At 39.7% G+C, this 22405-nt stretch overlaps 2 protein-coding genes across 2 annotated transcripts in view; both read right to left on the reverse strand.

Annotated features, from left to right (window-relative positions):
* SLCO1C1 (solute carrier organic anion transporter family member 1C1) overlaps window positions 1-5755 on the reverse strand; it is a 65574-nt gene extending 59819 nt beyond the window's left edge. The window contains exons 1-2 of the mRNA XM_051615164.1: window positions 5736-5755; window positions 1146-1291 (exon numbers count right to left, since the gene is read on the reverse strand). Coding sequence (XP_051471124.1) covers window positions 1146-1274 — 129 coding nt within the window. The 5' untranslated portion in view covers window positions 1275-1291; window positions 5736-5755. The remainder of the gene's footprint in view (window positions 1-1145; window positions 1292-5735) is intronic.
* A 7080-nt stretch (window positions 5756-12835) lies between these two features.
* PDE3A (phosphodiesterase 3A) overlaps window positions 12836-22405 on the reverse strand; it is a 165316-nt gene continuing 155746 nt past the window's right edge. Inside the window, exon 16 of the mRNA XM_051631721.1 lies at window positions 12836-21675. Coding sequence (XP_051487681.1) covers window positions 21428-21675 — 248 coding nt within the window. The 3' untranslated portion in view covers window positions 12836-21427. The remainder of the gene's footprint in view (window positions 21676-22405) is intronic.

Here is a 22405-nt window from a genome sequence, read left to right on the forward strand (position 1 = left end):
AGCAAATGGAAGAACAGCGATAGAATTACCGTTACAAAAGAAGAATGATAGAATTACTATTATGCTACAAATTTAATTAATACAACACATCTTCAATTTCAAAATAGAACCCCATTTCTGGGCCTTTACAGGATCAGAAATAGCCAAGAAGAATATTAAAAAATCAAAATATTTTATAGCAGTCATCAGACTCAATTAGCTGGAAGATATCTTAACTGCTTTTCGTGATTTATAGACTTCTGGTCAACTATTGCTGAAGTAATTGACTGTATTGGGAGCTGGATTAGTATCTGAAGTAGGAGAGCGTGTATGTGAAAGGTTGTGCAAGATGAAAATAACTGGGCAAGGCCAAATACTCATTTTCCATATAACTCAAATAATATTTTCTCACTATTGTATGGTGAGTTCTTGAGAGCTCACCCAAGAGAGTGTCAGCATTTTACAGCCTGGCTTTGGAAAGCAGGTACAGAGAGCAGGCAAAGCATTATACTGCCTCCAATACCCCAGTATCCCATACAGGGAGGAATGTTCCTCCAAGGTGCAGAAGACCTGCTGTCATGTAGGCACAGCTACACTGACGTTTAAAGCAGGGAGCTTCGCTTGCCTCAAGGAGATACTTCTCACAGGCGAGAAAAATGCAGATAGAGCAGTGATGCTTCTGCAGTTTCGTTTTAAAGTCACCTCATGCAGAGTTCTCTCAAATCAGGAATATTACAACAACACTTCAATAATGTAACAGTCAAAACACGTGGACTGTAATACAAAGACTATTTTCCAAAGCCTGGAAGACTACCATGGCTACAATCTTACAAAATCAGTCTGTACTGATAGGTGCCTGTGGAACCTGTTTTCTGGTACTCTCTCCTTAACTTCAGGAAAATAGGGTGATGCCATAAGGAGGATATAGTGACCTTTCAGATGACCCTTGAACCCATAAACATCAAGCCTCAACCAATGTGTTATATTTGAACATTGCCAAACCTTAGGCAAATACAGAACTGAAGTAGACTTTTGGTAACTTAAAAATATTTTTAATAATTTCATACTGACTCAGGAAGATGTAATCAGAATTGAAAAAAGGATAGTTCACAAAAAGAGATATTTTCTGAAGTCCCTAATGGAATATTCAAAAACTCTTACTCTACCTTTATACCTCCACAACACGACAGTTTTTCCTTGGATGCGGAAGATTCAGATTTGAAGGAAGATCGGTCAACAGGCAGGATTGTGTTGTTTGAGAAAAACTGAGTATTTTCTTTTGATGAAATCTCCATGATGATGTCCCCTGCCTCTACAGCAGAAAACATAGAGAACAATTTAAAAGGGCATCCTATTAGCTCAGCCTCAAAAGCTCATCATGTGACAGCAACACCCCCGCTGTACTGTTTTCCCTACAACACCAATTATCAAACTTTACAACAGAATCTGACCACTGCACTGGATGTCTAATTATGTAAATTTGTGATCCGCTTGCCTATAATAATGAAGATTAACTCATACTCAGCAAACAGTCATCATCTTCATTCTCTAGCTATCATCAATGTGACTTCGTTGAACATTTGAGCAAGCATTTGAGCAAGCATTACCAGCGGACTAAATGAGGCTTGTTAACATTCTAAACAATATTGCTTGTGCCTACATTTAAATTCACATTTCTAGATGTGACCATGTCTGCAGAGATTTCTCAGAGCTGATCTCTGAATTTCCCATATATTTGGGACATTAAGTAATTAGATCAAAGGAAATCTAGCCCCGTTAATGAGGGACTTGAATTGTTTTATATTGAAACATTAGCTCTAATCGTCTGATGTTAGCTAATGAGTTACACAAGAATAAAGAGGTTTAGTTCCCTTTACCATTTTAGATAGAGCCTTAGGGCTCAGTGGTCAATTGTTACAGGAAAAATGTGAATTTGCTTCTTTGCAGGTAAATACAAAGAAGTAAAGAAAACCTAAATACTGCACTTTTTGAGAACAAAAGATATCAGTAATTCTTAAATCTCTACTTACATACTGCAGTAATTTGCTCTGAATTTCAATCTCTAAATCAGATCTGAAAATATTTATGAAATCAGCTTCTGTGTTCAATTTTAAGCAGCGCTATGTTTGGTAGAGCTGCTGACTGAAAATATGAATAGAAGTTTTTATTCTTTTATGTTTGTCTGAAGACACAGATCATACATAAATGAAAAATATATGTGGTTTTATGTATATGTGTGTGTATATATATATATATATGTACATGGCTTCCTGAGGGTTCTGTGCAATAGGTACTTGTGTTGCCAGAAATGTAAGTGAAAATAACAAAGGTATATCTAGATACTAAGATTTGCTCCTGCAAATACTTGCTTGGCTCTGTTCATATACGGACAAGGCATAAATGCTGCAGCACCAACATTTTCACTGAGGTCTTTCCATCACATCAGATGAAATAAGAGCCACTGGCTACATGTAAGAGAAATATTTGCATTTAACACTGCCCTGACGGGGACTGTAACGTATTTCCTTGTCAGCAGTAATGAGCATACAGATTTTTTTAAAGCAACAATAACAGAGTAAGAATGGTTTGTTCTTGCTGCAGGGAACTTATAACCTATTCCTGCTCTGCTTCTGACTTTCTTGTGATTTGGGGAAAAGTCACATAGCTTGCTATGCCCCACTTCTGCGCTTGTAGGATGGAGAATGACAACATGTACCTTGCAGCACTCAAGTGAGGATACATTAATTTAAACTTGTGAGCATGGGCAGGACACTCATGTAAGTATGCTGCTGTGTAAGGGCATTAAATAGCCTTTAGCTTAAGGTTTGAACTGCTCTGCATACTACTACCACAGCAATCTCAGAATGAAAAAAAATAAAAAAAAAATCAAAAGGAAACCACCTGATACAACCAAGTGAACCATCCTTATCTCTGAGCAAAGCAACATCCAACTAGGGAAGGTTCAGCAGAGGAACAGGAGGCCTGCACAGTCTCCTCCACTGCACTCCACATGCAAGGTTGACCAAAAATAATAAAATAATGCTGTGGAGGTGTGTGAGTGGAATATGACACATTGATGCTTGACAGCAGTATACAAGTTCATCATGCCAGACTGAGTTGGTACAATTCTCAGATGGGCATCAGTACTTAAACAAAATGTATGCTCAGTAGTATAAAAAAATGTTTCCAGTATAAAAATTGTTACCATTTGTTATCTAACTCTGGATGTCAAACAGAAGCCTGCTACTAGAGACTGACAGCCATACAAGCTTTACAGGCTTTAATGTGTTCTCAGTTTTTCCTATGGCATGGATTTAAGGAGGTCAGTAATTTTCTGGCTGGAGCAACCTGCAGCCACTTCTCAGAGCATCAGTTTGATTGCCATAACAATGCCTCTGAAGGAAACTCTTACCACAAGACAGAGAGCTAGAGGAGCATTGTACCCAGTGGTATCACAGCCCACTGCAATATTAGCTTTAAGTGTTCCACTTTCCTACAACCAGCATAAATAGGCGTTTCACTCTAATCACAAATTTGCCTTATGTCCCTCAAATACTTTTTGGTGCTGCTGGTATTATGCTGAGAGTATTTATAACACTCTGCCAGATGCACTGGAAGATCAGAGATAGCTCTTAGTGAAGCCGATACCTGGCTGGTAAGGATGGTCTGTTACTAACTTGGGTATAGTGACAAACATGGGGTTTTTCTGTATCTTGGATACCATGTTTCTCCAGTGTCATGAAACATGAGGACAGATAGCCCATGTCAGCTTTTCCTTCCAAGATGTGGCAGAAATGCCAGCAAAACATAATCCTAAGTAGTGGCACAGTTAACTGAGGTCAGGTTACTGGATCAGTTTGGGTGACACCAACAAAGAATCGGCCGGCGGCACCCTGCTTGTTTAAGAAAGGCTGGATTTGTTCTCTCATTTCTATCTTGTACTTTAAAAAGACAACATCAATGCAGTCACCTCATCACCACTGAAGCACTCTGGGCCAAATTCAGCCCTCTCATGACTACGCTGCTAAATTCAAGCCTTCTGTATCTATCCTTCTCCATGCATCTCTTCCTGTATACATGTCCGTTGTGCGTGTGTGTGCATGCCCGTAGTTGAGATGTATATAATCACACATTACTTATGTGATCTAACGCATGTATGACTGTAGAGGTGACTCTGCTTGGATGCATATGCAAACACACACATTTCTTAAAGCTATATCTGTTGGAAGATAAATTCCTAACTGAAAGGTTATTATTACATGGGTAAGGCATATTCTCTCTTTTCACTAACAGTTTACAAGTAAGACCTGAGTGACAACTACCTTGGCACATGATTTAGATTTGCTTGTTGTTTTAAGTACGCATCTTTACCACGTAGTACTTGCAATGATAAGAACACAGCCACTGGTTATCAGTGGCTATTACTAAACCTGCATATAATCTTCAAAAAATGCAGGTTTTCTGGCAGTAGTGATAGTCAGTGCTTATATACGCAAATAACCATATGGGAAGAACAAAAGCAAGTGTACCAAAGCATAAACAGATAAAGGGATATACATAGACAATGCCTTTTCTCTTGCTTCAACTAAATACCATCTAAGCAGAATTTCCTAATGACAGGTAGCATCTTCTGAAGCTTGCAGAGGATTCTGAAACCTCCAAGGATCTCTGAAAACATTTAATAAATGGAGTTTCCATGGATTAATTCTTCTAAATCCCTTCTGTAACTTTAACCAAGATTAAGAAAGCAAGCCATTGAAGAAAGCACTGCATAAAGTAGTTTTCTGTTCTAAGAAAGCTGCCCTACTCTGTGATAGTCAAGGAAGAGTAGGTATGTAAGGGAACACTGAGTCTAATTCTGTACTATCCTCCCCACAACAGAGGCACTGGACAGAGGTTCTTTTGGACAGGAAAAAAGCAGGAGTCATAAAAGCAAAACCATTTTAGTCTCTGTGAAGCTAAAGGAGGGAAGAACATATTTTTTACCACCACTGCACTTCAGAAGAACAAAATTGAGCCAAGCAAGTTTCACCGAAAAATTGCCTTTTGTGGGAATACTGATATAAAGAGTGGGCAGAATTTTAGTCATTCTAGAAGTAAGGAAAGACACTGAAGCAGGTGCTATGAAACGAAGGGATCCTTGCAAACTTCATCACACCTATGACAATGGAGCGATGTCCAGACGGGTGACACTCTCTCTGAGGGACAGCTGCTGGCCACGCTCACACCTTCTCCCTGCCTGTCACCAGGGTGCAGCTGGAACTCCGAACCCTCCTTGCATCTCTGGCTCCAGGTGACTAGGGTGCAGGAGCCCTCGCTGGCAGCTCTGCTTCCTATCCCACCAAAAGCACACCTGATAACTCACCAGTGACACCGCCCAGGTGGCAGCAGTGCTTGCTCTCCCGAGGGCTGACATATGGGGCTGTGCCCAATGGTCAGGTCCAAGGAAGAGCTCGTCCCTGAGCATCCATGTGGTGGGCTGAGGCACTGCCAGGAAATTCCCAAAGTGTCCCTCCACTTGTTCAAACTCCAGGCAACAGAAAAAAGTCCTTCCCTCCCTTGGGAAACTCCTCCATGCAGTAAGCCTCCTTAGCTATGCCTTTGTTGTGTGTCAGTCCACAGGCACAGAGGCTGTGCTCCCTAGAGTATGTGGACTCAGGAGACCCCTATAGAGACTGTTTATCCATGAGCACAGCTAAAGGACATCCTCTGTGAAAGACAACTCAACATAGAGAAGAAGAAAAGCCAAATCTTACCTGGCAGCAGAAATCCCCAGAGATGGTGCCTAGCCGTTTTTGTGAGTAAGCTCCCTCTATCACATATGCGTATCTATACCTGCATGCATGGCTACTGGTCCCAGCTTAGAAGCAGAAAAAATTGGAGGGGGGAATTGCCCCTTAGAAATTACCCTGCCTAGGGACTGTACATCTTATACTGGAGGTAGAGAAAGGAAAGAGCATAGGGGTGGGGTAACTTGCTTTGTTTCTTGTTTTGCCTGAGCACTTGCTATTTGTCTCCCCCTCCATCCTCCTTCCCCACCTCCTCACTTTCTTCCTTTCTCTCCTCCTATCAACTCCACACACCAGGGACACAGGCAAAGGAAAGATGCCAGGTGCCCTAGCTGGAAATCCTGAAGAGCATCTAACCCTCTTTGGGGTATTTTTCTTTGTAACTTGCTTCAAGTTTGCTGGGGCACGTGACAAAGCTTTGTGGAGAGGAAAATAAATAATAATCCTGATCTTCTTAATTGCTCACTCCCAGGAAATTAAAGACTTCAAGGGGGAATGGAAAAAAAAAAAAAAAGTGGGAGAAGAAAAAAAAAGTGCGTGGGAGAAGATTGGATGTAAAGTGAACAGCTCATTCACAAAGCTTTTCTATCCAGACACTCGTCCTTTCCTGGATGCCTGGTACTCTTAGCTCTCTCTCCAAAAGCCTCAGAACAAAGTTCCTATCAGTATGATGTAAAACTAGAATGAAAAGACCCATTAAAAGTGAGGACAGAATTGCACAGGATAGGGAGTCAAGTCCTTTATCCCAATGAAAAGAAAATTTTGCAGACTTCATTCCCACTCTGTGTTTTTCCTGCCAGAAGGTCATGACTACATAAATGGCATTTATTTGCAAGTTTGTGTAAATATGAAGCATGTGACTAGTTCCCAGCGTAGTTACTTGAGCTGAGGGAGGCTATAAATTCTCTGTCTTCTGCTAACTTGTGAGCTTTAACTATACAGAGAAGGTATTAAAAGTATAAATTCTTCATTTCTTCATTCTTCAAATTTCACCTTCTTGCGCTCTCCCACCCTCTGCAGTAGAGTATGTTCCCATGGCAGCTAAAACCTCACTGACACTCAAAACCATGCCATGCCAAACACAGTGCCCTGGAGCAGACTTCTACTTTCCTAGATTTAATACAAATTATTATCCGTTCCTTCATTATATCTCCATTTTGTGTTCTTAACATGGTTGGAATTTTATTACACTGCACGTAATTCACATTTTATACTTGAATATGTCTTATATCCTTACTTGACAAATTTGGAAACTTGGAAATCTCTTTTTTCCTTTTCTAAGAGATATCAGGGTGCCTAATAGTCCACAGGAATTAGTGATTAGGAGAATTAGTGATTATGAGTTCTTTCAGCCTCTTTCAGAGAACTGCTTCCAGCCTGTTTCCTTCAATTATTAGGAAAAATGAGTTTACACAATACAGAATCTGTACTAGTTTTGCCTGACCTTTAATCTTCGTTGTTGACCTTGTCTTCTTCAATTATTTGTGACACACACTCCAGTTATTCTGTCACTGGTAGCCATCACCACACTGTCCCTTAAAATAGGTGAGGCTTAAGTTTAGAATAATAAATTCTTTACAAAACCCCTTTCACATAATCCTCCAAGATCCCATTATGCTACAAATCATATTTATGAACACCAGAGCATGGTCCTCCACCCTTACAGAAAAAGACCTAAAGAATAATTTTATGCAGTTTAAGGTGAAGCAATAATTTGAAGACTGAGGCCCACAAGGTTTAGTGCAATCTTCTCATCTTTCCTGGATGTTTGGTTCATTTTAAAACCTCAGCTTTAGCTTTCTATTATAGTTGGCTTTTTACTGGAATTTCTTTATAGAGCCTTCTCTGACTTCATTATAGGTGTAGATAATATCTCAACTGGAACTTTATAAAAAACTACCCTGGGGAGGTATTTTCCATTACGGAAAGTTTTCTTATGCTTTTCAGAAAATCATCACCATTCCTTTATGAGCTAATTATAGCACATCCTCAGAAATAGTAATATTTATGTCCTCTACAGTACTTTTCCAGATGCTCAGAGTAAATAATGCAAGATCCTCACTAAAACTCAGTGAGTCGATCTGGCAGAGAAAGTCTCATCTAGGTAGGAATTTATTAGTCTCCCAGGACATGGATATTGCATGGAAAGGCAGTGCAGTACATAACCTACTACAATTTACTAAAAAGAACTGAGACAGGGGAAATAAATCACTACCAATACAGGACATGATGCTTCTTGTGTGTCACCTTTCAGTGCCTCCCACAGGAGAGTGCTTCCCAAGCACAATGGCACAAAACCCATTGGAAGCTTGCTAGACAATCCATCAGACAAGAAAGGTTTTGCTTTCCCATAGTCCTGAAAGAAATTGCTTACTTATTAATACTTCTTCTATAATTGAAACAAAGCCTTTAGAGCAGCTATGGGACAAAGAATCAGACAGAACCTTGTTCTTCAAGGTCTGTTTCTATTTTCTTTGCATTCCTACTTTGTATTAGTTACAGGAAATTAGAAGCCAGACCACCTTCATTTCTAAAGCCCAGGGTTAAATTAATTACATTACAAAGACTAGTCTAGCCATAGTGAATAGCTGTGACAAGAGTAATCTTGATTCATGTAACAACACAGCAGGTTTGTGGGTTGGTCTTTAAACCATCCAACAACATCAGATCTGGCTGCTTCTTTCATGTGCACATGCTAACCTTGTAAAGTCTCAAAAAACCCCACAAAACCCAGCATTCATAAGCATAAAACTTCTTCCTTTGTAAAAGACATTTTGTTAAACCATCTGCCAAAGGATATACTTAAATCCTAAGGGCTTGCTTGTAAAGATAAACTTTACCATTAAATCTGAATACACACAAAACAGCTGCAAGGAAACATTTCTTTTTATCTGATAGAAATACTGAGTTTTAGAAAAAAAAAAGATCAAAATATATAGAAGGGATTTTGATGTAGCACACCTTCCAATGTGAATTACAAGATTTCTCTGGTCTGATCGAGAACACATTCCCAAGCCTTAACACTGCATTGCAAAGCTATGTAGAGATGTCAGTAGTATGACTCCTCATCTACTCTGACACTCAGCCAGAAGCTCCTTTATTATTTTAATTTATGCTAGCACATAAATACTCCAACCCTGAGCCACTCTCATGTGCCTGGAATGACTCACAGAGAAGGAGAGCTGGTCATGGCAGCAACTGCTTATGGCCCAGTGTTCTACTGGAATGATCTCCCAAAGCCCCGGAAGGTTCAGCGCGGGAGCTGAGATGCAGCTGACAAGACCGCAAGAGCTGCCTAAATAGCAAGTAATACTGGCATTTGAAGGAGAGGCATTCAAACTGTTCATGTTTGCTGAAGGTCATGCAGGAGTTCTATGCAGACCTCAGGGAAAACTCCAACAGATCCAGACCTCTTGAATTCTTGTCCAAATAGTAGCATGCTCAAGGCATCACACCGCTGTTGAGTCTGGAAACACAGCTGTAAGAATAAGGGCAAGGAGGCATGGTGACTTGGAAGTAGCTATTTCTTTCAAATAAATGTCTCAAGAGTATTTAAATTCTAGTACATTTTAACTTTTATAATTTATAAAAAATTGTATTTCTGCTTGCTGTGATTCCTAGGTAAATAAACAATTTGAAGTCAATAACAAGCAGATACAGCAAAGACATTTACATTTAAATAATAATACAATCCAGTTTCACCACCTATATAATTTTAATTGCTTTGGCAGTACTCCTCTGCTGCTATGGATACATTCCTCCTTGACATTAATTTTCCTCTTCTTTTCATTGCCAGTCCCAAGAACATGCTTGTTGAGAACATAAATGAGCAGGAAACCCGCTGTCAGAACAAACCTCACACACATTGGAGTACCAGAGACAAATAATATGCTTTGGCTGTTGGAAGCACTCGGGGATTGCAGTGAAAATTTCAGGCTTGAAGACAACAATTCTTTGCCTAAGGACTTTCAGGCCTAGCCTCAAAGAATAGTTTTCTTATCAAAGAACAGCAAAAGTAATAGAAAACGAATCTAATTATTTGGTCGGTCCAGCTAACTTGTTTAGGCTATCCTTCTGAGAAGTCTAATTACCCTGAGGTGCTCATTCCAAATTTTCAGCCCCTTTGATGAGATCTCAGGCAGAATGCTGAAAAATAGCAGTTGCATTAGCACTCAACCATAGAACAATACCACTTTCTCTATGTGTGTTCCCCATGCTGCGTGCCTGAGTGAATGTACAGCACAATCATAGAATCATAGAATCATAGAATCATAGGGGTTGGAAGGGACCTCGAAAGATCATCCAGTCCAACCCCTCTGCCAGAGCAGGGTCACCTAGAGTACATCACATAGGAACGCATCCAGGTGGGTACAATGGTTGTAGATTATATTAAAAGCCTATACAGAGGCAACTGATGGCGTAAAAGAACTTGGAGGCTTTTCCTTCCTGAATGATGAATTAAAAAAAATGCCAAAATTACAAATCCAGAGAGACATGTACTAGACTTTTCAGGAGAAAAGAAGTAACATCTACACTTGTATATCAAGTAGTAAGACATTTAAGTATATAGCATCACACTTTGCAGATTCTAACAGGCCCTGTAAAACCCAGCTCTGAGAGAGTATAACAAGAAGGGTGAATGAAAGATCCAGTGACTCGACACAACTTTAAGGGCAGGAAGCATTTGTACCCAGTGGAGCTTTGTGGAGAATTTTAATTTAGAAGAACATAATAAAAGAAACTGGAATTTGTCCAGCCACTAGTGATTAATACCATTAATCTTAATAAAATCCCATAGCACTTTTTGTAATGCAGTTAAGTTCTTTGAATTAGGTTGAAACCCAAAGATTTTGGCTAGAAATGTGGAAAGAGAAGGTGTAAAGAGTTTAACAGTAGAGCTTATTACACAGAAGGTGTTGAATTTGTAGAATATGATGCCTTTGGCAAGCACAGTAATAAACAATTGACGTGCAGAGGATTGTGAGGGGAAGTAATTCACCACCACCACCAAAAAAAGTCACTGTAAATGGAGCCATCATGCAGATCAAATGGGAACCTTCAGCTTTATATTTCCTGGATGCAGACAAGCAGATGTTGCAGCAACTTTTTATCTGCATCAGACTTCCAAACCGTGACAACTGTGTCTATTCCAGGTTATTTAGTGATTATAACTGGCAGTCCAGATTGCGTGTGACAAAAGCCATCAAAACCTCAGGTAAAAATTTAAACTTGCATATTTTTTCCCAAGGCAGTATTAGTATCAACCCTTGGCTGTGAAGCTGTTCAACAAAGTAGCCAGCTTTTACAGTTGCCTTCTCAGCATGCCAGGGTTTCTGGGATCCTAGTGTGGAGTGGTTAAAAACCTCTTTTGAATTGTGCAGGATGGGTATCCCAGACCTACAGACCCTGTCAGGCAGGGTAGCACCTGGAAGTTGCACATCTGGCTGTCAAAAGTTTGCTGTTCTACCCCTGTGGGGTAGATGATATCCAGGGAGTCCATGGTGGCATGAGGGATGCTGTCAATTTCCACAGGATTTGAGTGAGGTAATTGAAAAAACACTACAGAAAGCATTGCTAAACAGAGTGTCAAGAGTTCTCTTCAGATTTCTACTTTTTTTGTGAAACCTTTTAAGTGGTTTTAGGCAAGTGGATTTGCCTGGGCAATTAAGAGTAATTCGAACACCTGGAAAATGCAACATTTAATTGAGCTGCTACTGACTGGGAGTCATGGCCTCCTCTATGTTTTACCAGAACCCCAGGAGAGGCATTCTCATGTGTGGTCTCATTAGCAGATTGCTTCTGATCCACATTTTATTGCTCATCTCTTCCCATGGGAACCTCTTGCTGTTTGAAGAGCTCCAGGGGGAGTTCGGTGATTTTCAAAGCCAAGTGCATTCTTTACTTTGGTAGCCCCTAGTCTGTCAGGAGGAGTACTGAAGGAAAAGAGCTCTTCACTGCTCCACTTGTATGATTTTCTGTGGGCAGCTGTCAATCTCTGGATCAAATGATTCCATGCTAGGGAGTTATGAATTGTTTGGGGCACACCAGCTGCAGGGTTATGAGCAGTTCATTAGCACAGGTATAACCATATTTTACTTTCGTTCTGGTAATGATCCCAACCAATACCTTCCTAATCACTGTCTGGTGCTAATTTCCTTACATTTCTGCCATTCAGAAATTAAGCCAGAGGACAAATAAACTGGTGGGACTCCAAAAGCTAGCAGCTAGATATGTGGCTGATGCTCTTCCATATTTTGAAATCTGTTAATTTTTAAGTTACAGGAAATGAGGCTCTGAATACACACTTGATCCAGATAATTTGTATGCAGCCATTTAAAAAGAGTTGGTTGAAGAGCTCTCCAGAGCTTTGACAAAAGTAGATTATAAACATTTAAAAATGTAGAAAATTTTAGGCAGCTGTAAGATAGTTTTTCAAAATTATAAACAGTGAGTAAAGAAATTAGCTAGAGGTGAATCCTAGCCCACATAACAGACTAGAAAAATCTTTCACTGAAGAATGACAGTATACTTACCAAAATAATTGCAAGAAAATTTATTTCATTTACTGATGTCCCACTTTAATAGATTACTTTTGGGATTAATAAGTAAACACTGCTAAGGTAACTAATTTCATTTCCTCTGGAAGCATTAGTCACTCTGCATTACTTCAGCTGAAAAGTACCATGTAATACAGACCACACATTCAATCAGTATGTTTCATATTAATTGGATTTAAAATTACACAAATGCTGGATGCTGAAATACTGGTCATCATTAAAGAATGACATTTATAATGAGGCCTTCCACAGAGTGGTTAAGGCACAGAGCATTTACCCTGGGATTTATTAGTGATCTGAAACGAAGTGCAGAGTTCTGGGGGTAAAAGTTGCAGGTAATCAGATGCCAATAGATGCCAGCAGATAAAATGGTAATTCAATACATACCAGCTTTACTGGATTTGATTCAGAGTTTGAAGACTGGTCATTTGCGGTCTGGTGCTTAAAATGAAAACTGGGCACTGAAAGCAAATTTGTTCAATAAAGGAGAAAGAAACACAGCAAACAGGATACCACAGAATTATATTTATGTTGTACATTTGTCTTCACATTGCAACATCCACATTGTTCATTTTGTGACAAGTATTTCTAATAATCTTGAATACATATTTACTGTATAATACATTTTACCAAGAGGCACTTCCAGTAATTCTGGCAAAAAGGAGCTTCATTATAGTGTCTAACTTACAAAACAGTAAAAATAAATAATGTTTATCTAAAAGATTTTTTTTCCTGTACAGAATCTATTTTGTACAAAACATTTATCAGCCATTAACTAAATCACTTAACAAATACTTGTGAAGAGAATATATTAAGTATTGCTACATGTATCAAGTGCAAGATACTAGTGAAAGGAAAAGAATTATTCTGTTTATGAAAATCACCTAAAAATACAAGGCCTTGTTCCTGAAGTGTTTAAAAAGGAGAAGCTTGGTTACAACAATATTGACAATATATAAATATAAATTAACGTATGTAGTACTTAGTGAAAAGAACACTGTGTTAAAAACTGGCGTGTACAAATCCTGAATAAGATGGCACTTTTCTGCATTGCCACTTTGGCTGGCAGTAGTTTTTAAAAATATTGCTTCAAAAGAATTATAAAGGTACACAAAACCCTTTTCAAATAGAGCCGTATAAAATTACATTTCCACCTCCCTCCCCCACTTTTCTCTCACCTTTTGAAGTGGAGAAAAATCAAGGAGGGATTAATTTTGAAATACACGGGTGAACTGCAGAAACTCGCTACTAGAGCTGAGTCTGAATGAGCACAGTAATATAATTGTGCCTGAGGCACAATGCCCCGAGGTCCCAGGCCAGGTGTCAAACTGATTGTCAGGCCAGACTGGCCTCTTGTGAATTTGAAAATACAAAATTTGTATGCTTTGTCCCCTTAAGTCTTATTGGGGGGGTCAAGTGCTTCAACTACACTGACACACGCAAAATTTTCACTCAGAAAGAGTTTTAACCTTGCTAGATTAATTTCTTAAATAAATGGGATGATTATTATTATTTAAAATCACATCATATACGGGATATACATACTTGCATACTGTTACCCAGATGGCCAAACTGTATTGGAAAACACCTATTTTTGAAAGGTACTACTTCTGCTACTGGAGGCAAATTTCCAAAAACTGTTTCTGCTGGAAAATGTCCTAGATGTTCTTCTACCAAAAGCATTAAAAAGAACTGCCACCCATCAGTGAAAATTTTAATCTGCTTAACAAACATAACCTACAGTATGAATCACATATTTTTAAAAAGTGAACTTGAATTACTTTCTATCATGCAAACATGTTATGTCGATTACACTGGAAAAGAAGACAACTTTAGAAAAGTAATGACCAAGTGTATGCTGACATGGTTGAAATATTAAAAATATTATCAACACCACATAGCAGTTATAAACGCTGTCTTTGATCTTTTAGGAAACCATCTGCAGTGCTATATTAGGGTTTACAAACATCTAAGAATGAAAATTTTGCATTCAAATACAGATTTTCATTGTGTGTCAGAATCGGGCAGGAATTCTGGAAAGGAAAAATAGCTTTAACAGACAACAGGCTTTCTTTTCTACCTGAAATAGTATGTACACGTGTGGCAAACCCAGAATTGTTTTCTCTCTGATCACGTTACAGACCTTTATTTCTTTTTTTTTTCCTTTTTATGAAAGGATGGCGGCAAAATGCCTAGAGTCAGGGAAGAAGAAAAAAACAACCACCAATAAACCACCCAAACCTCAGTCTCCTTTAAATATTTAAAAGCAATTGCTAATTCACATTAATTGGTTGTGAGTGTTCACTGTGGTAAAGGAAGACGGTGCTGAAAACCAGAGCATCTAAGCCCACTGCCTCCGGGCTATCACCGCGAGCAAATCACAGCGAGGTGGGTACAGAGTTGGATGATGTTACTCCAAAGTATTCCTGCAGGTACTTTGACAACAGCCCTCCGAAATTAGGCATTCGTTCTTTTCCTCCCCTTGCGCTGTGCTGCTGGGACCCCATGCCATTTGCAGGCCAATGGTGCAAACACAGCTCCCTCTGTGAAGCCCAAGGAAACATCAGCTAACACACAGCCCAGGCCACAGCTGTGATTTGCTTATTTGATCTGATTTCCATGGGGTTTGAATCAGGACAAGAGAATTCAATCTTAAAAAGACAGAGAGCCTGCAGCTGTGGCAAAGCCCTTTATACCTATTCTTATGCTTCCACACAGACAGAAACCAGAAATATTTGGATTTCCCCATCTAATTCACTGCTGGGACACATCACTTTCCACACCTGCAGATTTCAGTGGTGCTCCTTTCTTGGTGCACACAGACCCCATATGCCATCCACAGCAGAACAAGTCTCCCCTGCTGTCCCATTTCTACCCTTCAGAGGTACCATGAGCACAGCTTTGGAAGTAAGAAACAACTGGCATGGACTTGCCACCCAAAAGGCTCAACTGAAATAAGTATTAAATTTTTTTCTTCCTACTCTAGCATCAAACAAAGTTTTCCTTCATGAGGGAGAACTAAACTACTTGACTCAAAAATTATTCTTGGTTTACTATATCCTGCAACTTGACAGATCATAACCAAAGCCAGCTGGATTTACTCAAACTTGTCACTTCCAAGAAAGAACCAAGAAGGTGCAAGCACCTGGGGAAATTTTTCCATACACCTGAAGCGACATTGGCAAACTTTCAAACTTCACAATGCTTTTCATTGTTTCATTTTAATCAAAGAAGTATTGTTAACTAGCTCAAGCTTTTGCCCACTTTCGTCATTGTGAAATGGACCCTCCAGAAATACACCTGTGCTTTTCTGCCCAGTGTCTCCTAAGGAGCTTCTATCTTCCTCAGAATTCAGGTGGGTGTTCAAGGGGGTGACCTGCATCTTACCAAGGAGGTGTGATGCATTTTTTATCAAGAAAACACCTACCTGCCAGGAAAAACCCACTAGCGGCCTCTGAATAAATTATAATTAGGATGTAAATGAAGGATAACTCTTGCAGTGCTTGCTTCAACACTGGGATTCAATAACTACCACAGCAGGGGCTAAAACCCTGCTTTGATTTACCTCCAGAGGAATGCTGTTTCGTTAAATGAAAGTGATGAAATTAAAAAAAGATTTATCATACTAAGTTGTTCTCTGAAGTACTGGTGCTATTTTGCTCTAATTCATACTTCGCCTCCACTAATCATTATTTTTTGCTAGCTCTTCCAATGATTGCTTATGTCAGCTGTCACCTAATTTAAATTATTCCCCCATCTGTTCATAAACATTTAACATACATTTCCTTCAGGAGGCCTGGACAATCTTTATTTGTTGATTCACCTAAAAATACGAAACAAAAAAAAAGAAATACTTCCCCACCCTAGTTAATGGGAACAATTATCTTCTCTTTCATGCTGCCACCATTTTGACTAATGCTGCAACATAAAACAGTAATTAAACCTCCAGAAACTCCATGGTTACTTCATTCCAGTGGGATTACATTTGATTTTGTTATAAAAATAAGGAAAATCAAGTGTGTTGCACAAAGTCTGCTTCATACTGGACTACAATTTCTTTTTCTCTTTCTTAGGAACTGCCAGTTTGACTTGCTCCCTGTATGTCTAAAACCCCCATCAACTCAAGGACTACTTACACCAGTGTTGTGATGCCAGCTGAGGAATACCCAGGTTCTCAGGCCCGAGACTGGAAAGAGCAAGTAACCTTCCATGCCTGCCTCCCAGCTGCGGTACCTGAAGCCGTGGGATGCTCAAGAAATTCTCACACTCATCCTTCATTTGCAACCTTTGTTCCTTAAACGTGTAATGCAAAAATAATAGCAAATATTACATGTGTTTATGAATTACAAGTTTTCCAGATGTCAAAAGCCTCTTTTTTCAGAAGAATAAGAGCCAGAGACTAATTGCTGCCCTCCCAATATATTGAACACTATGTCTATCAGATGGCGCAGCTCCAGAATGAACCACAGCACATCCGCGTTGCCTCTCCTACACTTCAGTCAGCTATTGCATCTCCCTGGGGTATTTGCTGGTGTTTCATTTTAATCAAAGAAGTATTGTTAACTAGCTCAAGCTTTTGCCCACTTTCGTCATTGTGAAAATGGACCCTCCAGAAATACACCTTGTGCCTTCTCTAGGTTGCAGCCCTGGGCACAGCTGGGTTTGCTGGACTGTCCAGGCTCACACAGACCAGCACATCTGGCTGTGCCGACCAAAAGGAGGGTGGACTCAAACCTGCAACCATCTTCATCAAGTGAAGACCAGCACTAGCACAGGATCCCACCACACAGACCAAGCAGAATGTACTAGATAATTAATGAGACCTTGCACAAGTACTTCATTAACACTTGGGACCAACCACAACAAGCCTTCTGCTGCACTATTCTTACGGAAAAATTTTCAAAAGTGCCTAAGATTCATTTTGAAAATGGACAAAATTCTCTAAGATCCCAAGTCCCACTAAAAGCTGGTGGGGCTCAGGCTACCAAGTACCCAAACCGACAGCTACCCCACACCTACTCAGTTCACAGCTCAGAAGCATGGGCATGGCATGGGGTGTGAACATGCCTAGATTGAGGCATGGGCAGGGCAGTCCTCATAGGCTGTACCACTGACTGATGCTCAGTTTGGCATGATCCTTGGCTGTTCCACACTGTATTCCACTTTCTGGGACATTTCTGAAGGAAGATAGATGGGGCCAGAATTTCAGAAAAAAAATAATAATCTAAAAATCAGACAGAGATTAGAACTCTCTAAAGAAAACAAATTAACTTAATGTCCAGCATAGAAAGTATAAAAAGGATATAGAATTTGCTTAGATTCCAAATGGTCTTTTCCAAAACTTCTATCTGAACCTTTATAGACTTAACTTCCAAACTCAGACTATCAGGATCTTAAGATCTTTTAACAGTGGTATGATAAAATTCCCAAATGCATCCACTTAAAAGGTCCTGAGCAATCACAACCTTGGATTTTAACTTCAGGATGATGCAGAGACACATTCACAGATGATGGCAGGGTAAAAACTGATGAACAATTATCACTGCACTCTTAACAAATACATTCTCAAATTACATCTGCCCCAGAATGTGACCAGAACCAGCACCCTGCACATGTTCACATGAGAGGCCATTGGTGACACACAGTCACTTCTCCAGCTTTCTGTAAAGGATTTCACTCTCCAGGAATGGGAGTTCAAAATGCTGCCAAGACCACAGTAGAACCCCTTTTTCCTAGTAGATTCTTACAATTCACTTCTGCTGCGTGGCTTGGAACATCTTTCTACTGGAGGAGGCAGATTATTTCAGAGGAGTGTCAACATGCTCTGTAGGCTAGCTCAAAACAAAACAAGAAACACCAGGTTCCCTCAAAAGTCAGTGTAAACTATGCCTCTTTGGACATGGAAATTACTACTTCTAGACACAGCCCCTTCTGCGTTCTTGAAAACTAAAGTCTCAGACTCCTTCTAAAAGAAAAGGTAATAACTCTGGAGTGCTTTTCTCACTGCGCAAGCAAGAAGTCCTCTATTTCAGGGAATAGCAAACGTCTCCTATACTAGAAGGGAACAGGATCAGTCACCACGTGACATTACAGGGGATAAAACAAAATCCAATCTTTCTCTGCCTACTTTTAAAGAACTGAAAATTAAAAGACTACATTTTTTATTACTGCACCAAACAATTTAAATGGCGCTTGCTTTCTCTAGTATCTAACAAAGCTCTTTGCATACTGTATACACCACAAACCTGTATCAACACTGTAAATATCTCACCTGAAATCTGAGTACTCTCCTGATGAAGACAATTATTTTTCCCTTCCCCCCAAAATATCACACAGGTTGTGGTTTACTTGATGATTGCAACACCAAAAGACTGCACAAAGCAGAAAACCATCAAACTCTAGACTCCAAAAGGTTGCTGCAACTGCAGGGTGAAAGTTTTGCCTCCGTTGGACTAGAAACTATTACAAAAAACCCTAAAAAATGACATGCTTCATTACCTACTGAAAAACCCAAAGCAAAAATATGATACTTGCATCTTTCATATAGAATCTCTCTGATTTTGTGTGTGTGTATGTGTTACACTTAACCCAACCTGGGAAATTTCTTGACCATTGCCTGTCAGAAATGCACAGCAAAGACTGAAAATTAGATTCATAAGGAGTGTGTGAAAACAGTGCAAGCTGGAATTGGTGGAGAGTTGCTGAGATACTGTAGACATTTTTTTTCTTTTGAACGAATTCTGCTATATCCTTTCCCTTTAAAACAACAGTGCAATCTGGATCCTTGCCTTTCTGATCTCATTGAAAAACACCTACTAAATATTTCTGCTGATGACAGCATTCAGAGGTTGTCAATGAGCACTCAATCGGTCAAAAGGCAAATGCCTTCTCTACTGGGTAAGAGTAGGATGGGACAATATCAGGCAAATGCAACCTTTAAGAAACCAAAATCCTGTTTTCCAACAAAAGCTCACTAACAGAAATGCAACACACAAAGTACCTCTGAAGTGAGAACACACATGCTGATTGACCTTGATAGAAAATGTTTTCCAACATTATTGGGGAAGTATCAATAGGATCATGAAATACATTGAATGCGTAACAATAGCAAGAAGTGATGGATTTAATGTTAAAAATTTAACATAGAAAGGACTTCTCCTACAAACGATTCCTTTCACAAGCATTCTTACTTACACAAGCAATCTTCTTCTTGGCGAGGGGATGCAGGATCAAAATATAAAAAGCATACGTAGTCAAATGATTTTTGAGAGATATTGAATTTTATATATATATATAATTTATTTTGTGGGAACAAAACTCTAAATTGTGTGGTACTGGTTGGTCCTGCCAGTTCCAAAGAGCATTCATATTTTAAAGCCATGATCCTGTAGACCACTGGCTTCTCAGAAAGGTCTATACAAATTACTCAAGACTTTATTTGTTGGGTTTGGAAATGGCTACACTGTATAAAAATGTTTTTGTATTTATTTTTTAAAAAATTAGCTTTACAAAAAACTTTCCCCTGTTTTTTCTTTTACGTTTTCTCTTTTTTTTTCTTAAAGATATCATTATCTACAGGAACCCATAAAAATTTTTCCATATTTACATCTAGATAGCTAATCATTGACAAATATAATATCGTGAAATAAAATATTGAAAGTGAATATCCAACCTTTTAAATAGACATTTGGCTCACAGCATAAACAACAGAGAAAACAAATAACACACACAAAAAAGATCTGATCTTCTTACAGGCCTGATCTTTTCCTTTCTCTTTAAAAAAAAGTAAAAAAAAAAAAAAGTATATTGGTGGGATTAAACAAGCTGCTTCTAAGCAGAATGCCAGCAACAAACTGCTCCCATCCAGCACCTCACATTGAAAAACCAAGTTCTCTGAAGCTCATGTGAGTGGCTGCTGAGACATACTAGTGTCCATCTGATGCACAACGGGCACCTGTCCCCCATGCTGCTCCTAATGCATCGTTTGCCTTTTATTCTGAGGAAGGGCATGGCCCTCACACTCCCCTCAAGAGATGTAGTGTAACTTTTTTCTTAAATGATATATTTGGCCACTGATGCACGGACGCATAAGGTTAGGGTAGGGAGATGACAGCATGCCTCTAGTTTCCGAGTACATACGCACATTTGCTCTCTGTTCTCTCCTGCCCAAACACACATGCTGCCCCACGCAGCCATTCACGCACTCAGAAGAATACAGAAGGCCAGGTCCTCTCAAGGGGGACAGACCAGCGTGCCACACAGTTCCTTGTAACCCCCCGGTACATCCCTTTTGCTAGCAGTCTGGGAAGTGCAGAGGAGGAGGAGGAAGAGGAAGAGGAGCCTGTCGGATGGGGCCAGGCTGCAGCCCAGGCTACCGTGGCCCTTGCTGAAAGGCTGCTGCCCACAGACGGAGTGCAAACCGGGACTTGAAGGGCTATGGGGAGTGTAAAGCTCCTCAAAATTGTCTCCAGTTCCCTTGTGGGCACTAATTCTCTAAAAATTCAGGCTTTCTGTTTGTTGTTGTGTATCGGGACATGTGCTACAGCTAGTGTAGTAAGAACCCAAACTATGCTACGTTACATTACTTCCACTCACACTTGCAAACACCACCTCGCACACACATATATGTTGGCAGGATACATCAGCATTCATATAAAGCTTTGGAACTTTTATCCCTCAGCATTAAGAGCAAAAGCTACTTAACTGGTACCTTACTGTTAACTGCAAATGTGCTTTAGAAGCAGCATTTCCTTAGATAACTTTCTTCTGTAAATATCACAGTGACCATAATATATCATTAAATGCATTTTGCTGAAGTGCGCAACCAATAACCCTGGCTATATATATATATATTTATATAATTCCACCCACCCCCAAATCTCTTTAAAGAAAGTCTGTAAAAGCCGGTGTCGCAGTGTGAAAGCTTCCTTGAGCATATGAGTTTAAACAATGTACCTCATCATAAAAAGGAAAGAGAAACAAATAAAACAGCTGTAGGCGCATTATCCCATACTTCTACAGTGTAGTGTCTAAATGCTGTGCTGGCTTGAGAAAGAGTCTGTGCACGAGTCAATCTGTCTTAAAATACTGCTGTAAATATTGTCATTGGTTTGGTTCTACAGTTGTGTTCTCCTCTTCATCCCTCTTGGGCTTCCCTTTATCCTCCTCCTCTTCCCTGATGGCCTGGATTTGTTCTGAGGATTGGTGCAGCACGGATTGCTCCGTGCCTTGCTTCTCTGTCCCAGCTAACCTCTCCTCATCCTCAATTACTTTCTTCCACATTTTATGGTTCTGAAGCAGGTGCTGAGTGATCTGACAGTAGATTTTCCTCCTCTTGAACTTCTTCTTTCCTGTAAAATACCATGTGACATTAATGTACTGTTTTCTGTGAGTGAAGAAGGAAAGGGGATTAAAGGTGTAAGAAGCAGACAGGGTGTACTATGATACATAGGAACTGAACCAAGAGATTTTTAAAACCACTAACTTCAACAGTTTTAAAATTTAGACAACTATGCTTCTCTAGACCTCTGGGAAAGCAAAGTGGTTTCCTGCACAGTTTGAGCCCCAGCTTCATCCTATCGCAGGCTGCATGATGTCCCTGACCATGCAGCTCACAAAGACATCTAGTGCTTGAATGATTATGCATAAAACATGTTGCTGAGCTGTTACTGTTCATTTTTTTTATATCAAGTATTAATCAACAATTCGATATCAAATGCTGTGCTTGCCCTGCCCCAAATGGATCCCTGCTGATTGCCCTAGAAAAAAAATCCTCATTTTGTTTTCTACACATTGTACCTCTTATTTGAGCTGCAGAAGGATACTGAATGAGCAAGCATTAGTAATGAAAGGAGGGAACCCATTCCAGTGTTCCCTTTTCAAAGTCTGAGATTTAGCACTTCACCACTGCAGTGGACATGAAACCTTAGTACAACATTGCTTCAGCAATGGAGTCTGAAGATATAGTCATATAGCCAAATATTATCAGGAAGCTTGCTGGTCTTTGGTTTTGAAGCATCAGTCCCCTGCTGTTAACCTATAAAATGTTTTTGCCACTGGTAGCTCTCATGGTTCCTGACA

Source organism: Apus apus, chromosome 1 (assembly GCF_020740795.1).
Source record: "Apus apus isolate bApuApu2 chromosome 1, bApuApu2.pri.cur, whole genome shotgun sequence".
In the NCBI taxonomy this organism is placed as follows: domain Eukaryota; kingdom Metazoa; phylum Chordata; class Aves; order Apodiformes; family Apodidae; genus Apus; species Apus apus.